General features: G+C 41.3%; 1 protein-coding gene across 5 annotated transcripts in view; it reads left to right on the forward strand.

Annotated features, from left to right (window-relative positions):
- FKBP15 (FKBP prolyl isomerase family member 15) overlaps window positions 1-18,029 on the forward strand; it is a 70,743-nt gene that overhangs the window by 6,205 nt on the left and 46,509 nt on the right. For 2 of the 5 annotated variants that reach the window (XM_004452313.4, XM_004452314.4), the window contains exons 2-5: window positions 2,023-2,138; window positions 13,709-13,793; window positions 14,202-14,271; window positions 17,753-17,827. In XM_004452313.4, coding sequence (XP_004452370.2) covers window positions 2,023-2,138; window positions 13,709-13,793; window positions 14,202-14,271; window positions 17,753-17,827 — 346 coding nt within the window. The remainder of the gene's footprint in view (window positions 1-2,022; window positions 2,139-13,708; window positions 13,794-14,201; window positions 14,272-17,752; window positions 17,828-18,029) is intronic. The other 3 variants (XM_071217046.1, XM_071217047.1, XM_071217045.1) reach the window with 2 other exon arrangements.

Here is an 18,029-nt window from a genome sequence, read left to right on the forward strand (position 1 = left end):
TTAACAATAAAAAGTATTCCTGTTTATTAAAATATATTGATATAGCATGAATGCCTGTGTTTTTGTTTTTAATAAGAAAACTGAGGTTAGGTAAGGACCTTGGCAACTAAATGCACTGGTTAACATTTATTTTTAAAATATAACTAATGCTGTAATGACTTTCTCCATGTATTATAAACTTAGAGACTCAAGTCAAGCCTGTTCTTGCTAACATAGGGAGGTTGGATACACTTAAGAAAAACTTGGAAGTGGAGAAATATAATAATATACAAGAAATTTAGGCATGAAAATCTGTATAGAGCCAATTTTGAAATATTATTAGAAAATGGAATTAATCCATTTAGGGAAAGTTAATTGAGTTGATCTGGCTTTTGGGTTGATTTGCAATCAATTGACTGGCCTTTAGGGCATTTCTGGAAGCATGGTTTTCCAATGGCTCTTTGCCTTTCCCTTGAAAAAGAATGTACCTGTAAAATTAAAACAATAAACTCAAAACCCATAGTTTACTGTAGCTTGCAGGGAATTCTTTTCTTTTCTTTTTTTAATAAAAACATACATTTCTCAATTAAATGTAATGGATATATATAAATTTTTTTAAAATTTTACAGTATGTTATACAATATATTTGAATCATAGTAATACAGTCATACAATATTTGTCCTTTGGAATTCTTTTCTTATCAATTATTTGTACATAATCTGTTATATTTTTACTAGGTTCTAAGCTTTATGAAATTTATACTGACATGTTAAAAGCATTGCCCAACTCTTCCAGAATCTTATTCCTTAGGGAATCTGCCCAGATTTCACTAAAAGTAAAAATCTTGATCTCTTCTAAATTCCACTAGCATTTGCAGTCTTATGGGCCATCCCTCCTCCCCGCATACACATACTCAGCAGGGAATACTTTGCAGATATCCCCACAGAAGCCGAGAGAAGAGTGTGTCTGAGAAAGAGCAGATTAGTTGAATATGTAAAAATGTGCCATGCAGGGAAGCGGATGTGGCTCAAGCAATTGGGCTCCCATCTACCATATAAGAAGTCCAGGGTTCGATACCCAGGGACTCCTGGTGAAGGCAAGCCGGCCTGTGTGGCAAGCAGGCCCATGCAGAGTGCTGGCCCACGCGGAGTGCTGCGCACACAGGAGTGCTGCCCTGTGCAGGAGTGCTGACCCACGCAGAGAGCTGGCACAGCAAGATGATGTAACAAAAAGAGACACAGAAGAGAGATAATAAGAGATGCAGCAGACCAGGGAGCTGAGGTGGCAAAAGAGAATGATCTCTCTCCCATTCCGTAAGGTCCCAGGATTGGTTCCCAGGGCCGCCTAATGAGAATACAAGCAGACACAGAAGAACCCACAGTGAATGGGGACACAGAGAGCGGACAATGGAGGGAGGGGGGAGAAGTAAATAAGTAAGTAAGTAAGTCTTTTTAAAAAAAAGTGCTATGGAGGTCCAACAAGAGAAGGACTGGTAAACTGGGTTTAGTAACAAAGACGTTGGTGACTTTAGCAAAAGTAGTTTCAGTGGAGTAGGGGGGCAAAAGAGTCATTGAAAGGCATGTACAAGAATGGTCTTGCCTGTTGGGTTAAATGATAGAAGGGACCATGTTTAATGGAGTAAAGTTTGTAGTTTAATCAATCAATAAAAAGCAGGAAAAGGAGTACTCAGTAGGGGTGACTAGAAGCTAAGATTTGCTAAAGGCAAGAATTTAGAGTTTGAAGAGACCATAGAAAGCATCTGGACCTATCACTTCAATTTACAGGTAGAGAAACTGAGGTCCTGAAAAAATAAATGCCTTGACTGATATCCTGTGGATAGGCAGGGTTAGCTGCAGATATTCATATAAAAATGCAATCTTGATTTAAATTGAATTAGGCTCCCACTTTAAGTAATGAATAAATGGTGAAATTTACAGTCAGGGAAGTATTTGTTTAAGGTTGAAGACAAGCTGATTTTATAATGATCCCAGGTTTGGGATATGTCAAATGAAATATTGTGAACTCTCCTTTTTCTACTAACAGTGCCAGATTGGCCTCTCTTTTTGGTCTGGATCAGGCAGCTGCTGGCCATGGAAATGAATTCTTCCAGTATACAGCCCCTAAGCAACCAAAGAAAGGCCAGGCAACAGCAGCAACAGGTAAGTTAAAAGGCATTTGGATTGTCCTCTGACAGGTTATTTGTAAGAGTAATCAGCCATCCAAAACTGGCATGCCAAGTTGTTCATCCTTTACCATTCTGACTAAGCTTATAATCAGAGTGGTGGGTGTGTCTCTCAACTCTGGGATCCCAAATGCTTGATAGCTAGATAGTGTGCCCTTTGTTAGTTAGGAACTGAGGGAGGAAAGATGCAGATAAGCTCTTTCGCCCCATGTGCAAACCGGTTTCCAAATCCCTGCCGGTAGGTGGCTGGCAGTATGGAGAACTTTAATGGCCACCTAAAAAATGAGCTTTGGCATCTACAGTCTGACAACTCTCTTATGAATGGGCTGTGCACCTTACTTAGGCCCTCTGGAAGCTGAACACAGCAGTTCCCTGGAAGGGAAACATGACCTTATCCCACTTCCTAGCATAGGGAGAGGACAAGGGTAGGGGAGGAACCCAGGCTTTACTGTACATCTGCCCTTACATCCATCAAGATGAGGAATGGCCCCAAAAGGGGGACCAAGAAAACACCACTTGGGACTCTCCTTTTCAACCACTGTCTAATGTTTTGATGAGAAGGAAAAACTACTTTTCACTTTCTTCTCTTGGATAGGATTAATGTATCCTGACAGTGAATTCTTCCCAACTAGTCACTGACACTCATTGCTCTATTTCCTGCACTTTTCATCATGGCTGACACAGAAAACATTTTTTGAACTAGTTTCTTTGTGGTACATTGTGGAAACACAGGCTCAGGAAAACAAAGATTTTCAGCAATTGACCTCTGTATAGCACAAAGGGTCCAAAAGAGCACGGAAAGAAATCTTTCTCCTGGGGAGGCCAGATGCTCAGGTCAGAATTGGTGGATGGTGGCTCCTCACACTCTGCTTTGTGTCAAAGATGAGGGAGGCCTGTGCTGTCAGAATTTTGGGTTTTTATGCTCTATCTTCAAGGAACCTTTGTGCAGAGTTTCCGCCCTTGTAAGCAGATGGGACTGCTTATCCCAAATGGAAATGTAACAGACCCCTGCATGCAAACAAGGAAGAGGGGAAAAGGAGGTGGGGTGGGGAAGGTAATGGCTGGGTGATGGCTGCTAAGCATGTCTGTGATGTCTCCAGCAGTTCATCACTGGCCTGTCGATCAGGCCTCTTCCTCCTCATTAGCTTCCACATCATAAGCCCACCTCCCACCTCAGACACAAATGCAGAGATGGGTCAGGTCTCCCAGCCCGGGGCTCTCAACAACGTTGACAATAAAAGTTTAGGAACACCAGTGGCTGAGCACATTGGGGGGGCTTTGATGATTCCTATGCACACCATTTCTCCAAGCAGGCCTGTCTGGAGTAATGATTGCATTCATGACTCCCCAATCCGCCAGTCCTCTGGGAGGCAGCTGAAGAGTTCCCATATAGAATCTGTACATTTTATAGCCAGGGGCCTTGCCATCGGATTTTAGTCACTTCTGTTCCACCTCTGCTGAGGTATTAACCCATGTATAGCAGGAGGTGTTAGTAATAGCATATACGCCTCCTTGTTGAGCTAGGAGGAAGTCTAGGGCAGTATGATTATAGTCAAGGGGACAGTCAGAAACCCAAGGGTGTATTGTCCTGTCACTGTCCAATGACCTATGCAGGGAGTAACCCAACTGTTGGAGGTTTTGTTTCCTCTACAAAGGGAGAAAAACCCTGGAGGGGCACAGCCCATCTCTAGAGAATCACTAGTCATCTTGGGGATGGTGGCAGAAAGATGACTGAGCCCTTTGCCAGTTTCATAATATTGGAGATGTTGCATCCTGTCAAGTTGTCCTTGGGTGTGGGAAAAAAGAGTGCACAGCCAGCTGCTGTAGTGTTATCTTTGTCACAAGGTGTAAATGAAGGACTTCCTGATGTTAGTGCAAAATTGAGGCAGGGAAATCTTGAGTAGCAATCCAGACCTGGTGAAGAGAGGAGAGGGAGTAAGGGGTCAGATTGCAGATCCAGCAGTCAGGTTCCCTGTCACTGTGATGGTCTGGGTTCAGTTGGATGAAGGTGTTCCTTTCCAGGTTGCCACCAGGCCAAATCTTTGGAAAACAGGATTGGGGAACAGTATGTAATCCTAACAGCTTGGTCTTGCAACCACTTCCTGGGGGAGACACTTTTCTCAGCCTATTTGCAATAACTTTTCTCTCTAAGTCCACCCATCTAATTCCATTATTCTGGGCCCATTGTTGAGTGGATTGTGCAGTAAAATGGGATCCTTTGTTGGAAGAGATGTCACCTGCGTACCTGAAAAAGAGGCAGAGCCACTTTTCCAAGGTTTCCTATGTATGTACCACATTCATATGATGGACTGGAAAGACAGGCCATACACTTAGCCTGAATACCATGACGAAGGTGGAGGACACATCTTGGGATGGCAGGAGAGCTGATATAGACCACTTGTCATGAGCAGCCTGGTGCATACACTCTGGGATTAGCCCCTATGTACCCTTCTGGGGCTCTGGCTTGTAGTTAATATCTCTCACATTGGTAAGTGGCAGACTGGGCCTCTTTTAATGAGAGAGGCCCATATGTTCCTGGGCCCATAATTTCATAGTGCCAGAATTTCCATATTTGTTTCATTGGTGGGTCCACCCAGGAGCAGAAGCAACCATGGGAAATTCAGCTAGTTCATGGATGTCATTGATGGCAAGTTCATTGTCCTCATCCTCTAGGCAGGGCTTATCCTCTGCCTCTCTTCCAGAAAGACCTCTGGTCCTGTTGGGGGTGAAAAGCAGCTTGGTGCATTCTTCATCTTGGCTAAGTTATTTCAATGATGTTCACTGTGATATGGCCCCTTGCCAGGTGTGTCAACGTGGGCAGCACAGCTCCTTTCCATGCCACCAATTGTTTCCATCCCTTCCCCACACTGGGAAATCTTTAATTCTCCAGTCGTGTTTCCTCCATGAACCTGACCCAACTCCTAAGCCATTGACAATGACCCATGAGTCAGTAAACAGGTCCAGGTGTTCCAGGGCTAAGAGGACCACTTGCAGTTCAGCCCATTGAGTACTTTTTCAGTGCCAGATATGGTATATAGTCTGCCCGAGGCCAGGGAAACAGTGGCTGTTGCTCAATGGATATTGGATGGCTTCAACTTCACCAATCCATCAGTGAATCAGCACTGAGCATCAGGTGGGGCATCCAGAGTTGGGGTTCCCAAGATTCCCATGCAGGGAGGGAAGGGCCCTCATCTGGTGTTCCCAGTAGGATCCTTTCTGAGAGGTTTCTACTATCTGCTTATGAAGCTTTTCATTCCCTAGTGGCCGAGGCGAGCACAGTTCAGAATGTACCACTTCCATTTGATGATACTTTGTTGTTGGGCACTACATGGGTGAGCGTTCTAATTACCTAGGACTCAAGACCTGATGGAGATTTCTGGCCTCAGGAGGATCTGGGAGCTCTTGATAATACTTAAGGTTTCCACTAAATCCCAATAGGACACCAGAAGTTGCTTCTCAAAAGGGAAGTCATGATAGGTTATATCTGGGAACTTCTTGGTCCAAAAACCCAGAGGTCCAAAAATTCCTGTTGATTCCTCCAGCCAGAGCGACCAGTCAACGTGGGTCTTTGTGGCAGAAACCTGAAGTTTGAATGGAGTTTTAGGCTTTATGGGTCTTAGAGGCAGGGCGGCTGAAATGGCTGCTTTTACCTCTTGCAGGGAATGTTCTCCAGTGGAAAGTACCTGCTTTATTTTTTTTTTTTAAGGTTTATTTTATTTATTTTCTCTACCCTTCTCCCCCCCACCCCCCGTTGTCTGCTGTCTTGTGTCCATTCATTGTGTGTTCACTTGCATTCTCTTCAGGTGTCATGGGGAATCTGTGTCTCTTTTTTCTTTTTAATTGCTTTTTACAACTATACTCATTTATTTATTTATTTCTCTTCTCACCCCCCCCCCCATTTGTCTACTCTCTGTGTCCATTCGCTGTGTGTTCTGTGTTCACTTCTATTCTTGTCGGCAGCACCGGGAATCTGTGTCTCTTTTTGTTGCGTCATCTTGCTGCATCAGCTCTCCATGTGTGCCTCACCACTCCTGGGCAGGCGTGGCAGGCTGACCTTTCACACTGGGCAGCTCTCCTTTACGGGGCGCACTCCTTGCGTGTGGGGCTCCTCTACGCGGGGGACAGCCCTGCATGGCAGGGCACTCCTTGTGCACATCAGCACTGCATGTGGGCCAGCTCCACACGGGTCAAGGAGGCCCTAGGTTTGAACTGTGGACCTCCCATATGGTAGGCAGATGCTTTTTCTGTTGAGCCAAGTCCGCTTCCCCTGTGTCTCATTTGTTGCATCATCTTGCTGCGTCAGCTCTCCTTGTGTGTGGTGCCACTCCTGGGCGGGCAGTGCTTTTCGCGTGGTACGGCTTTCCTTGCGGGACACACTCCTTGTGCATAGGGCACCCCTACGTAGGGGCATCTCTGCATGGCATGGCACTCCTTGCAGCAGCAGCACTGCATGTGGGCCAGCTCACCACATGGGCCAGGAGGCCCTGGGTTCAAACTCTGGACCTCCTATATTGTAGGGGCATACTCTTATCAGTTGAGCCACATCCACTTCCTGTGGAAAGTACCTGCTTTAAATGTCACCTGGTATAGGAGTATCAGGAGGATATTGAAATGAGCAATTTGCTGCTGTCAGTATTCAAGTAGCTCAATCTACTACTGCTGGGCTTCCTTTTTGGAGGTAGGTGACTTTATGGACAATAATGTCCCTTACGGGACAGGCATCTGACCCTGGGCTATAATTCACATACTGCCTAAGAAGGTGACTTGCTGGGCTTTGCTTTGTATCTTGTCAGAATTTATGCCTCAACTGGAATGTTGAAGCCCAGTTAGCAACACAAGCAAGTTTACTCATTGCTCTAGTCCACTGACATGATTTCATCAATATAATGGGGTCCTTTGGGCACCTGTAGCTTGTTCAAGGCCTGTTCCACCTCTTTGTGGCAGATAGTAGGGGAGTTTAAATAGCCCTGTGGCCGTACTGTAAAGGTAGGCCTTGCCACATGAAAGCCAGTTGATCCTGGTCCTCCTCCTAGTATGAGATGGAAGAAAAGGCATTTTCTAGGTCAACAACCACATACCAAATTCCAGTGGAGATCATAATGACTGGGGCCACAATGTCTGGAGACACAATGTGAGACTCACAACATCTGGGACTGCGGGTGACAAAGAGGCCATGTCTACATTCAAGTGCTGATAGTCCCTAGTCAGCTGCCATGCCCCAATTGCCTTTTTAAGTGTCCACTCTGGGCTTTTATAGGCAGAGATGGTGGAGGTAAGGATACTCGCAGATAGAAGGTCCTTTATAAGTTCAGAAACATAATTTTCCCCACTAGGGAGGTGATATTGCCACTGCAGCCAGGAGATGGGAGCACTGGGGGTGCATGGTCCATCACTCATCCAACTAATAAGGGCCAGAATTTGCTGGGATGTTGGAGTGTATCCCTGCAACCCTTGCTGGGATGTGCAGTGGTGCAGGATATCAGTACCTTCAATGCACTCCCTGGTGGGAAACATGACCACAGGGGCATCCAGGTACCAAAGAGATCAATCTGCAGGGTAATGGTAACCTCACATCTCCATACCCCTGCGGAATGCCCAAAACCCCCAGTGCTATTCATCACCGCCTCACCTCTGTGTCTCTCAGGATGATGGTCACCTGGGTAGCTGTACCCAAAAGCTCCATAAGGGTTTGTTCACAAATTGTACATGCATTGGGGTATATAGCCTTAGGTCTTTGGGGGATGGATGGGCCCTTGGCCCCACCCCTAGGCTGTTTTCAGTTTAGTCAAATCTAGCTAAAGAGATCTTCTGGGGGCCAGACTCCTCAGTCAGGCCCAATGGGAGAGGCAGGAGATCTTCAGGATCCTCCTCCACTTCCATCATACATGATCTGGGGATTGTGGGGAGCCTATTGCCCTCCCTCTAGTGTATATTTTTTCCCAAAGTTTTCCATTTTTGGGATCCGGTCTATGGTGTCCTTCAGTAGTAGCCACAAGAACTAGCTTGGCAAGTGGGGCTCCAAGAGGAAGGGTAGCCTCTGACCCATCTCGTGTGTTTCAGAACTTGTTGGATTAACAGGGAGGTGCCTAACACTGCCAGTCTGGTTCCTCAGTTTCCATGGTGACCACCCTCCTAATGTGGGAGCCCTTGCTCCAAGTAGGGGCTCAGTTGCATCCCACTCAGGGGCAATGACAAGAACTAGCTTATTGCCCCATTAAGGGGTCCCTTACTTAGAAAATCATCAGCGTCCTACTGTGAACTGGGAACCTGGTGAGGGGCTAAATCCCTCTGGTGAGGGTGGAATATCCACATGCCAATACCCAGTTGTTTTGTGACTGTGACTTCTTTCTCATTTCTCCAAGGATTAATTGGAGTTTGGAGGAGGTCACCCAGAGTGGCATATACTCATGTGATTTCCTTAAGGATCCAGTCAGCAGAGCCTATGGCTCTGGGATGGGAGTGGCTACACTGTCAGCCACTCTTTCCCTACCCTCCACTTCCTCCTTCCTTGACACTAACTGTCTAAGAATTTAATGCTAGGTGGCCAAGACTCATCCATTCAGCCTGGTGGATCAGGATAAGTGCCTTCATTATGGAATCTAGACAGCTACAAGAGGAGATCCCGTCCAGGCTTCTGTCCATACCTATCTTTCATACCCCATATCTCCTGAATAAAGATCAGCTTGACACTAACCTGAAGATCAGTCTGGGTGGCCTGGGTGTGGGTGTGCCTGGTTCCAGAAGGAGAACAGATGTAAGAGGCCATGAGCCAGGGGGTGTACACTGGGTGGTGGAAACCTGAACTTCATTGATCTCAGTGTTGAACCAATTAGCCAATTTCCTGACATTTAAGGCGGGATTCTCAAAATCCCATTTATTGCTGTCCTTCCCCCAGAGTGGAGACAGCGTGCCCTAGGTCCCCCAGCCATGGGTTGGTACCTCTACCAGGGCTGGTAGGGTGGGGGCAGTCCTTCACTTTAGTCCAAAGAGCCATGAGTACTGTGTTGCCCAAGATATTCCAGATGGAATAAAACAAGAGGAATACAAGAGCAGTGAAAAGAACCATTAAAGAAACCCACTCCATACTTCCCTATGCACCCTGCCTACTGTACCAAATTTGTGGAGCAAGTTGCTGCACATCATATCGTGGGAAACCAGGCTCAGGCACAGCAGATTTTAAGCAAGTGACTCCTTTATTACTTAACACGGTACAAAGGGTTCAAAAGAGCAAGGGAAGAGGTCCCATTGTGGCTGGTCCCCTGGGGAGGCCACCTGCTCTGGTTAGGGTTGGTGGGGGATGGCTCTTCATGCCTTACTTTGTGTCAGAGATGAGGGACACCTGTGCTGCCAGACTGCTGGTTTTTTAATACACCCCAGGGGGAGGGGGCCGTACCCTCAAGGAACCTTTGTGCAGAGTTTCTGCCCTTGTAAGCAGCTGGGACTGCTTGTCCCAAATGGAAACATAATGGATACCTGCATGCAAACAAACAGGAGGAGGAAAAGAAGGAGTGGGTAGGTGATGGCTGGGTCATGGCCACTGAGCATGTCCATGACTTACCCAGCATATTTGTTGAATGAATATTTGTTGAATGAAAGGAGAGAATGGAGAACTAACATTTCTAAAACGCTGACCATGTGTCTGATTTCATGATAGATACTTTTACCTAGTTTATTTAATTCTCATAACAATTCTGTGAAATTGGTAAGGTTACTACCATTTTAGAGGTTCAGGCAAGTTTAGGACATGAACAAGATCATGTAACTATAAGTGACAGAGTCGAAATTTGAACCCTGATATCTGACTCTAAAGCTTTTATTCTTTCCTCCAACTTTTGCTATCTTTGTGAAAGAACCTAATAGTAGAAGAAGAGTGAAAGACTGGCAACAATCAATATCCCTAAGCAGAATAGAGGGCAAGGGATGTACAGTTAAATATGTTTCATTTGTTGAATGAATTTGAAATTTTTATTCAATGCCAGTTACTTGCTTGTTTCAGTGCTGGCACTGAGAATGTTGTTAGGACATTTAGAGTGGAGTAGTTGTGACAGATACCATATAGGCCATGAAGCTTAAAATATATATTGCCTGGCCCTTTACGGAAAGCAACAGACCCCTGCTCTGAACAGTCTTACCCTGTCACTTTTGGCAGCTTTGCTATAGATTGCTGGCTTGTTCTCTAGGCTATACCCTGGCCAGACTTCCAGTAGGCTATGCCTTTTACATTTACCCTGGCACATCTCTTCAACAGCAGGTGCTTCTAAGTCAATTTAAAGTGGTTAAATTAATGGGTATGGAGAAAGATTAAAAATGTCAGCAACCACCAATGAAATAAATTGAATTTTCTTATCAGAAAACTACAACCATAAATTAATTATTCTTTTAAGGGAGGACTATAAAGACACTTAAACTTAAAAATTACCTTTACAGTCTTACGTAGACATTTAAAGATTAATGTTGCAGTAAAGGAAACTTTCTCTGTATAAGGTAAAATTATATAAGACGTCCTTGTGGGGAAAATGGTGGCAGCTTAGATCTTGAATCTCTTCAATTCTTAGTATTAAAACAGACAGAGCAAGTAGACAGAAACCCAAAAACCAGTGAGTAATATTTACAATAAACCCAATTGAAATGGTAACTTCATGGACCCCCAAAATACAACCTGATATGGACAAACTACTACTACTAGCTACAGGCTTGCAAGTTACAACATTTGTATGGGAGAAAACAGAGGGAAGCAGTGGGTATGTATACTTGAGAATGGGAAAACCCCACAGTAACCAACAGGAGTTCATGGACAGGGTGGCAGTTAAGTTTCAGAGCAGAGGCTGATGATGGATGAAATTTTGAAACTCACTCAGTAGGTCTCCTTTTTCTAAGTCAGAAGCCTACCAGATAAGCCCTGATGGAAGTAGAATTAAAATTAAAGAGGATAGGGACATTAAAGGCAGAGATAAAGAAAGATTGAGATGGAGAATGGAAACAGCTAGGAAATCACAGTTTTGAATATTAAACAAAACACCATAGTTTTGAATATTACACAAAAACAATGAAAAAGGGAAGCTCTGTAAAGTTAGAAAAGCTACCCAGGACCATGAAGACTAAATTAGAAGGAAACAAGAATGAATAAACACAACAGATTATACCTTAAGAATAACAGGAAGTCATAAGGAGGAAGTTATCTTAAAAAATTGCTGGAAAAAAAGTATTTGAAGCTAGGTATTGAAAGAAGTCCTTGTGAGTAACAAATTCAAGAATCTGTACAATACTGATTTCAGAGAAGGAGGAAGTCTGGGCCAATAAGGTCACTTAATTGTGGGTAACTAATCCCCTTTTTATTGTGACAAATCTATGTTCAACCTCCTGATTCAGGGGTTTAGACATGGAGAGATTGGGCTGAGTATACTGGAAGAAGCTGGACCAACCTGAAGGAGGATGCTAGGCCGACCCTGGGGAGACAATGATTTACTTATTTTTTTAATCAATGGTTCAGATTTGTCCTGATAATTTCACCCTAAACTTAGTTCTTTTGTCATTTTTCTGTTCTTAGACTGTTTATTCAGAGAAAAGAATTATTGTGTTTATTACATACAATTGGAAAGTACTGATTGATTAAAAAATACATTGTAAGTTTTTACAAAACATCAAGGAAAACACAATACTTCACTAGGAAAATAAGCAAATGACATGAATAGGCAATTCTTTTATATACATAGCCAATAACAAATCTATAAAAAATACCAAATTTATTTCTTCCTCCCGGTAATCAAATAAATGCAAATGAAACAATTGTAAGATGGCATTCCCCTTTCTTCACTGCCTTCCCGTTACACTGGGAAAGATTTAAATAGATAATTCCACATATTGTCAAGGAAGCAGAACTGGTGTAACTCATACTGCTGGTGGCAGTTCAAACTAGTTTCGTTTTTCTGAAGGGTATTTGAGCAGGAAGTAACAAAATCCTTGTAAGTTTTTCTACTCCTTCACCCTGTAATTGTATTCTTAGGAATTTATTCTAAAAAAATAATCAGAGGTACCAACAAAAATGTGCATTTTAAGCATGTTCACTATAGTATTTATAATAGAGAAAAATTGGAGACAGCCCAAATAAATCTCAACTAATAGGAAATTGGATAAATTTTGTACAGTCATAAGAAAGCATTTTATTTAGCCAATAGAAAGTGTTTTAAAACTATTTTGTCTTTGTTTTGGAGACTGCTTTGAAGTATGCAAGAAAATACTTATACTCTAAGTGAAAAACAATATTGTCAAATCATATATTAAGTTATATTTATAGATATTGAATTTATATGTTTTTTAAAAGTTTACATGTATAGAGAAAGGACTTGGAATAAATATATCAATTGATTATTAGTTTTTATTTTTGGTTGTTGGGTTTAAAGGTCATTTTAATTTTCTTCTTTATGCTTTTCTCTATTTTTCTAAAATTTCTACAGTTTACATGTACTATATAATCAGAAAGAAATGCTGACAATTAAAAAAATTTCAGGAACAAGAGGGCTTTTGAAAATAAGTTCTTTGTAGCTATGCCAGTGTTATCTCACTCTTCCCATCAGCACACTCAGTGTGTTTAAGTATGTAATTTAATCTGTGTACTATTTTAAAACAAAAATGTTATCCTGTAGCACTTTGTGAAGCTAAGCAGTGGGCGTGAATTTAATATCAGACCATAAATTTCCTACCCTAGAAATAAGGAGAGGAGAAATAACTTTGATATAACTGTCAAAATAATTGGAGGAGAAAAAAAAAAGTAGGTGGACTATAACCTCATTTTCTAGACAATGCTTCATATCCAGCCCAAAAATTCTTTTGTTTTGGAGCATTTGGTTTGGAAGTCAGAGACATGGCTTCTATTCCTGGGCATACTGCTATCTTTATGTAAGGGTACCTAGAGCCTCAGTTCCCTCACCTCCAGACTGAGTTATAAGGGTAGTTTGTGGATCAGATGAGAGTGATAGTGATGAAAGCACTGTACTTCTAACTCTATGGTATAAAGAAGGGATTTTGAAGCTGGTTTAATGAATAAAAGTCCTAATGCAAAGTGTCAATAGAGGGACACATGGGATCATTGTATTTTTCACATGAATTTACTATAAACGTACAACCCCACTAATTATTTAAAAATTGCAACAATTTAAGAAAGCATTAGGCTAAGTGAAAGAAACAAGACATAAAGTACTACATATTCTATTATTTCATTACTATAAAATGTAAGGATAACTAAATTTATAGAGATGGTATTAGATTAGTTGTTAGGTAAGGCTGGGGAATAGTAGAGGGATTGAGAGGCAACTGCTAAGAGGTATCGGGCTTTTCTTCTTGGAGTGAGAAAATGTTCTAAACTTGGTTGTGGTGATGAATGCACAACTCTGACTATACTAAAAATCACTGTGGACACTTTGTATAGATTGGTATGTGAATATATCACAATAAAGCTGCTTTTAAGACTTGGTACAAAAATAAATAAATTTAAAAAAATCAAGTCAAGCAAGAAATGAATGGCAACTTTGTTTTCTTCTTCATCTTTAGGAAATCAGTCAACACTGAGAACAGCCCCATCCACAACAGGTACTTCCTCTGTACTGGTTGCAACAGCAGTTCATGCATATCGCTAGTAAGTAGCTGAGAAGGAACACTTTCATTGTAAAATGGTTACTTAGCCTGGATAGACAGTTTCAGAAATGCTTTTTAATGTTTGAATTGGAGATTTCTGCACATAAAACTTGAAGAGTTATTAAACATCAATTCTTTAGAAACTGCTTGTACTTTCAACAGCTGCCTTTATTTGTGCTCAGAGAAAGCCACTCCACTGAGATAATGCTCAGAATATTTTAACGAGCATTAAATATAAATATTTAACAAGTAAAGAAGTTGTGTAAGAACTTTAAATTATAAACTGCATACCTCAGTCCCTTTTTAGAGGTTGAACGACTAGTTTCCCCAGTTCTATAAGGCAGAAAAGAGAGCAAACTGCAAAGTTTAAGAATATGTTAAATACCTGTTGCTTTTCTTGCTTCTACAGCACAAATGGTCAGTATGTGAAGCAGGGCAAATTTGGTGCTGCAGTCCTGGGGAACCACACAGCCAAGGAGGTGAGAGTGCCCCCATGTCTTATGTCTTATGTATATTCAGGTGTCCCAGACCATCCCAATGAGCTGGCTCTTATCAGCTGGGCTTGCCCAGGGTCTCTTGTGTATCAGAGGGTTAAAATTGATTGTATTTAATATGAATTTGTTATATTAGTCTATACTAAATGATCACTTTTTGCTTACTATTATGCATTAAAATAAATACAGCCATTAAGAATCTTTAGATTTGTCCTTTATGATATGGATCTAGTTTAAGAATTTGGAGAGTTCTAGAATAAATCATTTACCAAGTATATTCTTCTGTTGGGTAATTAATGAGCAATACTTTTGTACTACTTAGAGAATTATGTCTTTATATCTGCATTTAATGATCAGTGTTTATCCTTGGAAAGTTTGATAATAAGATGGACAGTTTGAGCACATACTGTCATACTGGTGTGGATCAAAAGGAAGAGGTGGCAAAAAGCCTTGAAACTGATTTTCCTTATGTAACTTGTATCTAGCTTTAAAATTGTTCCAGAAGGTTTTGAACATTTTAAAAATAATTTCACTGTTTGAAACATTACAGATATCATGTTGTCCATGTTTCTCAGAGGCAGAGAGATAAGATGACCGGTCCAGGGTAGCTAATATAATGGACAATACTCATTTGTATTAAAAAGAGCAAACACACCATACCACGTACAAAAATCAAGTCAGAATGGATCAAAGCTCTGGAACTGTATGGAAGTCCATGAACTGGGCCCGAAAGGCAAAGGGAAACTTCTTCAGGCTGGTGGTGTACAAGAGATAAAATTCTACTATAGGAAGAGGGCCTGCAACAAGCCTACAACTAGTCTTCCTTTCAATATGTTGGCTGGATTTTGAACTTCATAGGGAGAAAGATAATGAACTTGGCTCAAAATGTCTTGGAAGAACTTTGAGGGGACTAAGGAGTCAGAGACCTTTCAGGCTCTGAAACAAAAACCTGTGAAAAATAATGCTTGATAACAGGGACAACCCAGTGGTGGACTGACCTTTTTTTTTTTAATCAATTTTATTGAAATGTATTCATAAACCATACAGTCCATCTAAAGTGTACAGTCATTGGCTTTTGGTATAATCACAGAGTTATGCATTCATCACTACAATCAATTTTAAAGCATTTTCATTACTCCAAAAAGAAAAAAACCCTACCCCTTAATAGTCACCTCTCAATTCCTCTTTACTTCACTTACCATACATAACTGCTAATCTATTTTTGTCTCTATAAATTTATTTGTATTTACATTTTGAATAGATGAGTCAAGGAATATGTAGTACTTTGTGTTTGGTTTCTTTCTCTTTGCTTGCTTCCTTTTGGATTGACTCAAAGTAATTCCACAATCCTTTCCTGACCATTCAATCCATAATTGGATTGAGACGATCAGCTCCCCTGACCCCAGCTCTATCATATACTCTAACACAGTTAAAGGAAAATCCTTTCTGTTGGAAGATTGCATGTGAGTCCCCACAGTTATTTTTATGTACAAAGTTGGTCTATAATAAAAAATTACTTCACTTGCGAAGAGGTGAAAAATGTAACCGATAATCAAAAGAGAAGCAGACCCACAAATAATATAAATATTTAAATTAATATATAAGGCATTTAAACAACTAAAAATACTATCTGTATTTTTAGGTATTTTAAAATCTAAAGGATTAAAGGGATGAAAATATAGAGAATTTTAAAAATTGGAATCCATAAAAATAATCAAATGACATTCTAGATTTCAAAAGTACTGTATCTAAAATTAACTCACTGGATGGGTTTAACAGCAGTCTGGGGAAACGGACTTTGGCCCAGTGGTTAGGGCGTCCGTCTACCATATGGGAGGTCCACGGTTCAAACCCCGGGCCTCCTTGACCCGTGTGGAGCTGGCCATGCGCAGTGCTGATGCGCGCAAGGAGTGCCGTGCCATGCAAGGGTGTCCCCCGCGTAGGGGAGCCCCACGCGCAAGGAGTGCGCCCGTGAAGAGAGCCGCCCAGCGTGAAAAAAAAGAGCAGCCTGCCCAGGAACGGCGCCGCCCACACTTCCCGTGCCGCTGACGACAACAGAAGTGGACAAAGAAACAAGACGCAGCAAATAGACACCAAGAACAGACAACCAGGGGAGGGGGGGAAATTAAATAAATAAATAAATCTTTAAAAAAAAAAAAACAAAAAAAACCAGCAGTCTGGACACAGTAGAAGATAAAATTAGTGGCCTCGAAGGCAGTTTTACAGAAAATATCCAAACTGAAGCAGAGAGAAGAAAGAATGCAAAGCAAACAAGCATAGGTTTCCTATGGGACACAGTCAAAAATGGACTATTATATATGTAATGGGAATCTGAAGTCTGTAGATTTATATTTTTAATGTGCTGGGGGAAAAAACTTGATCTAGAAGTTTGTACACAATGAAAGTATCCTTTGGAAATAAAGGCAAAATAAACTTTTAGACAAAAAATGCTGAGAGCATCTATGGCCTACAGACTCTACACTAAAGAAATATTAGAGAAAGATCCTCAGGTTGAAGGAAATATAGCTTCTAGTGGAAACAACTTAAATGTCCATGAACTGGAGAATAATTCAATAGATTATGAGATATTCATACAAAATAATACTACAAAGCAATAAAGAACAAACTACTCTTACATGAAACAACATGGATGAATCTCATAATCATTATGTTGCATGAAAGAAGCAACACACAAAATACCCCATTTATATAAAATTTAGGAATAGCAAAACTAAACAGTGATAGAAGTCAGAATAGTAGCTACTTCAGGTTGGGGATCATTGACTAAGAAGGTACATGAGGAACTTTTCTGGGGTATTAGAAACATTCTATTTTTTTTATGTGGGTGGTGGCCACAAAGGTGTAAATTTATGTAAAAATTCATTGACTTGTAAATTTAAGATTTGTGTACTTTTTATGTTTTTCCTCAATTTAAAAACTTTTTTTTAAACTATTTGGTTGCATCATTGTCTTTCTTGGTGCGTTGCTTCGCTGCCTGGGGGCCTGTGCTTACCTCTGTGCCAGTGCAGGAGCCTGTGCCTCACCGTGAAGGTCTGGGATGTCTTTTTTCTTTCTTTTCTTTTTTTTTTACCAAGAGCCCCCAGGGATTGAACCCAGGTCCTCCATCTGGTAAACAGGAACTCAATTGCTTGAGCCACAGCCACTTCCCTATTTTGTATTGTTTTTTTAACCAACCAGTCACTATCTTTTAAGCATACCTTTTATCAATGAAAAGACCAACAAAATAGACATTGCCACTTACAGTAAAGGAGTGAGGCCAAAATGAGAAGAGATATTAAAATGGGTAATGAGACTCCCTTAAATCTAGGCTTTAAGGGATTAACTGAGTTTTGGGTTTCATACTTGTATGAAGCACAACTCATGACATTTTAGTGCTGATTTTGTATTTCCTTTTTAACTTATGTGCTTTTTTTTTTTTTTTTGCCTTATCTATGCTTGAGTCCAGTATAAGATTCTTCTTTATATCAGTAAGCAACAGCCTGTTACTGTTGCCAGGATTCATCTGAACTTTGAACTCATGGTAAGAATTTCCCCTTTTGGAATCATAGCTCCTCTGGGATAGGTTTTCAGGGGAGATTAATCTTAGCATCCCTGGAAGGAATTAGATCCACAGTTTCAGTCCTTGGTATCTAATGGAGCCTCTCAGAAAAGTCTCTAGGGAATGTGGACTGAGGGGTAGTTGGTAGAGGGTGGAGGGAAGAGAAGAGTGCCTTGATATCTCT

This window comes from Dasypus novemcinctus, chromosome 8 (assembly GCF_030445035.2).
Source record: "Dasypus novemcinctus isolate mDasNov1 chromosome 8, mDasNov1.1.hap2, whole genome shotgun sequence".
Lineage (NCBI taxonomy): Eukaryota > Metazoa > Chordata > Mammalia > Cingulata > Dasypodidae > Dasypus > Dasypus novemcinctus.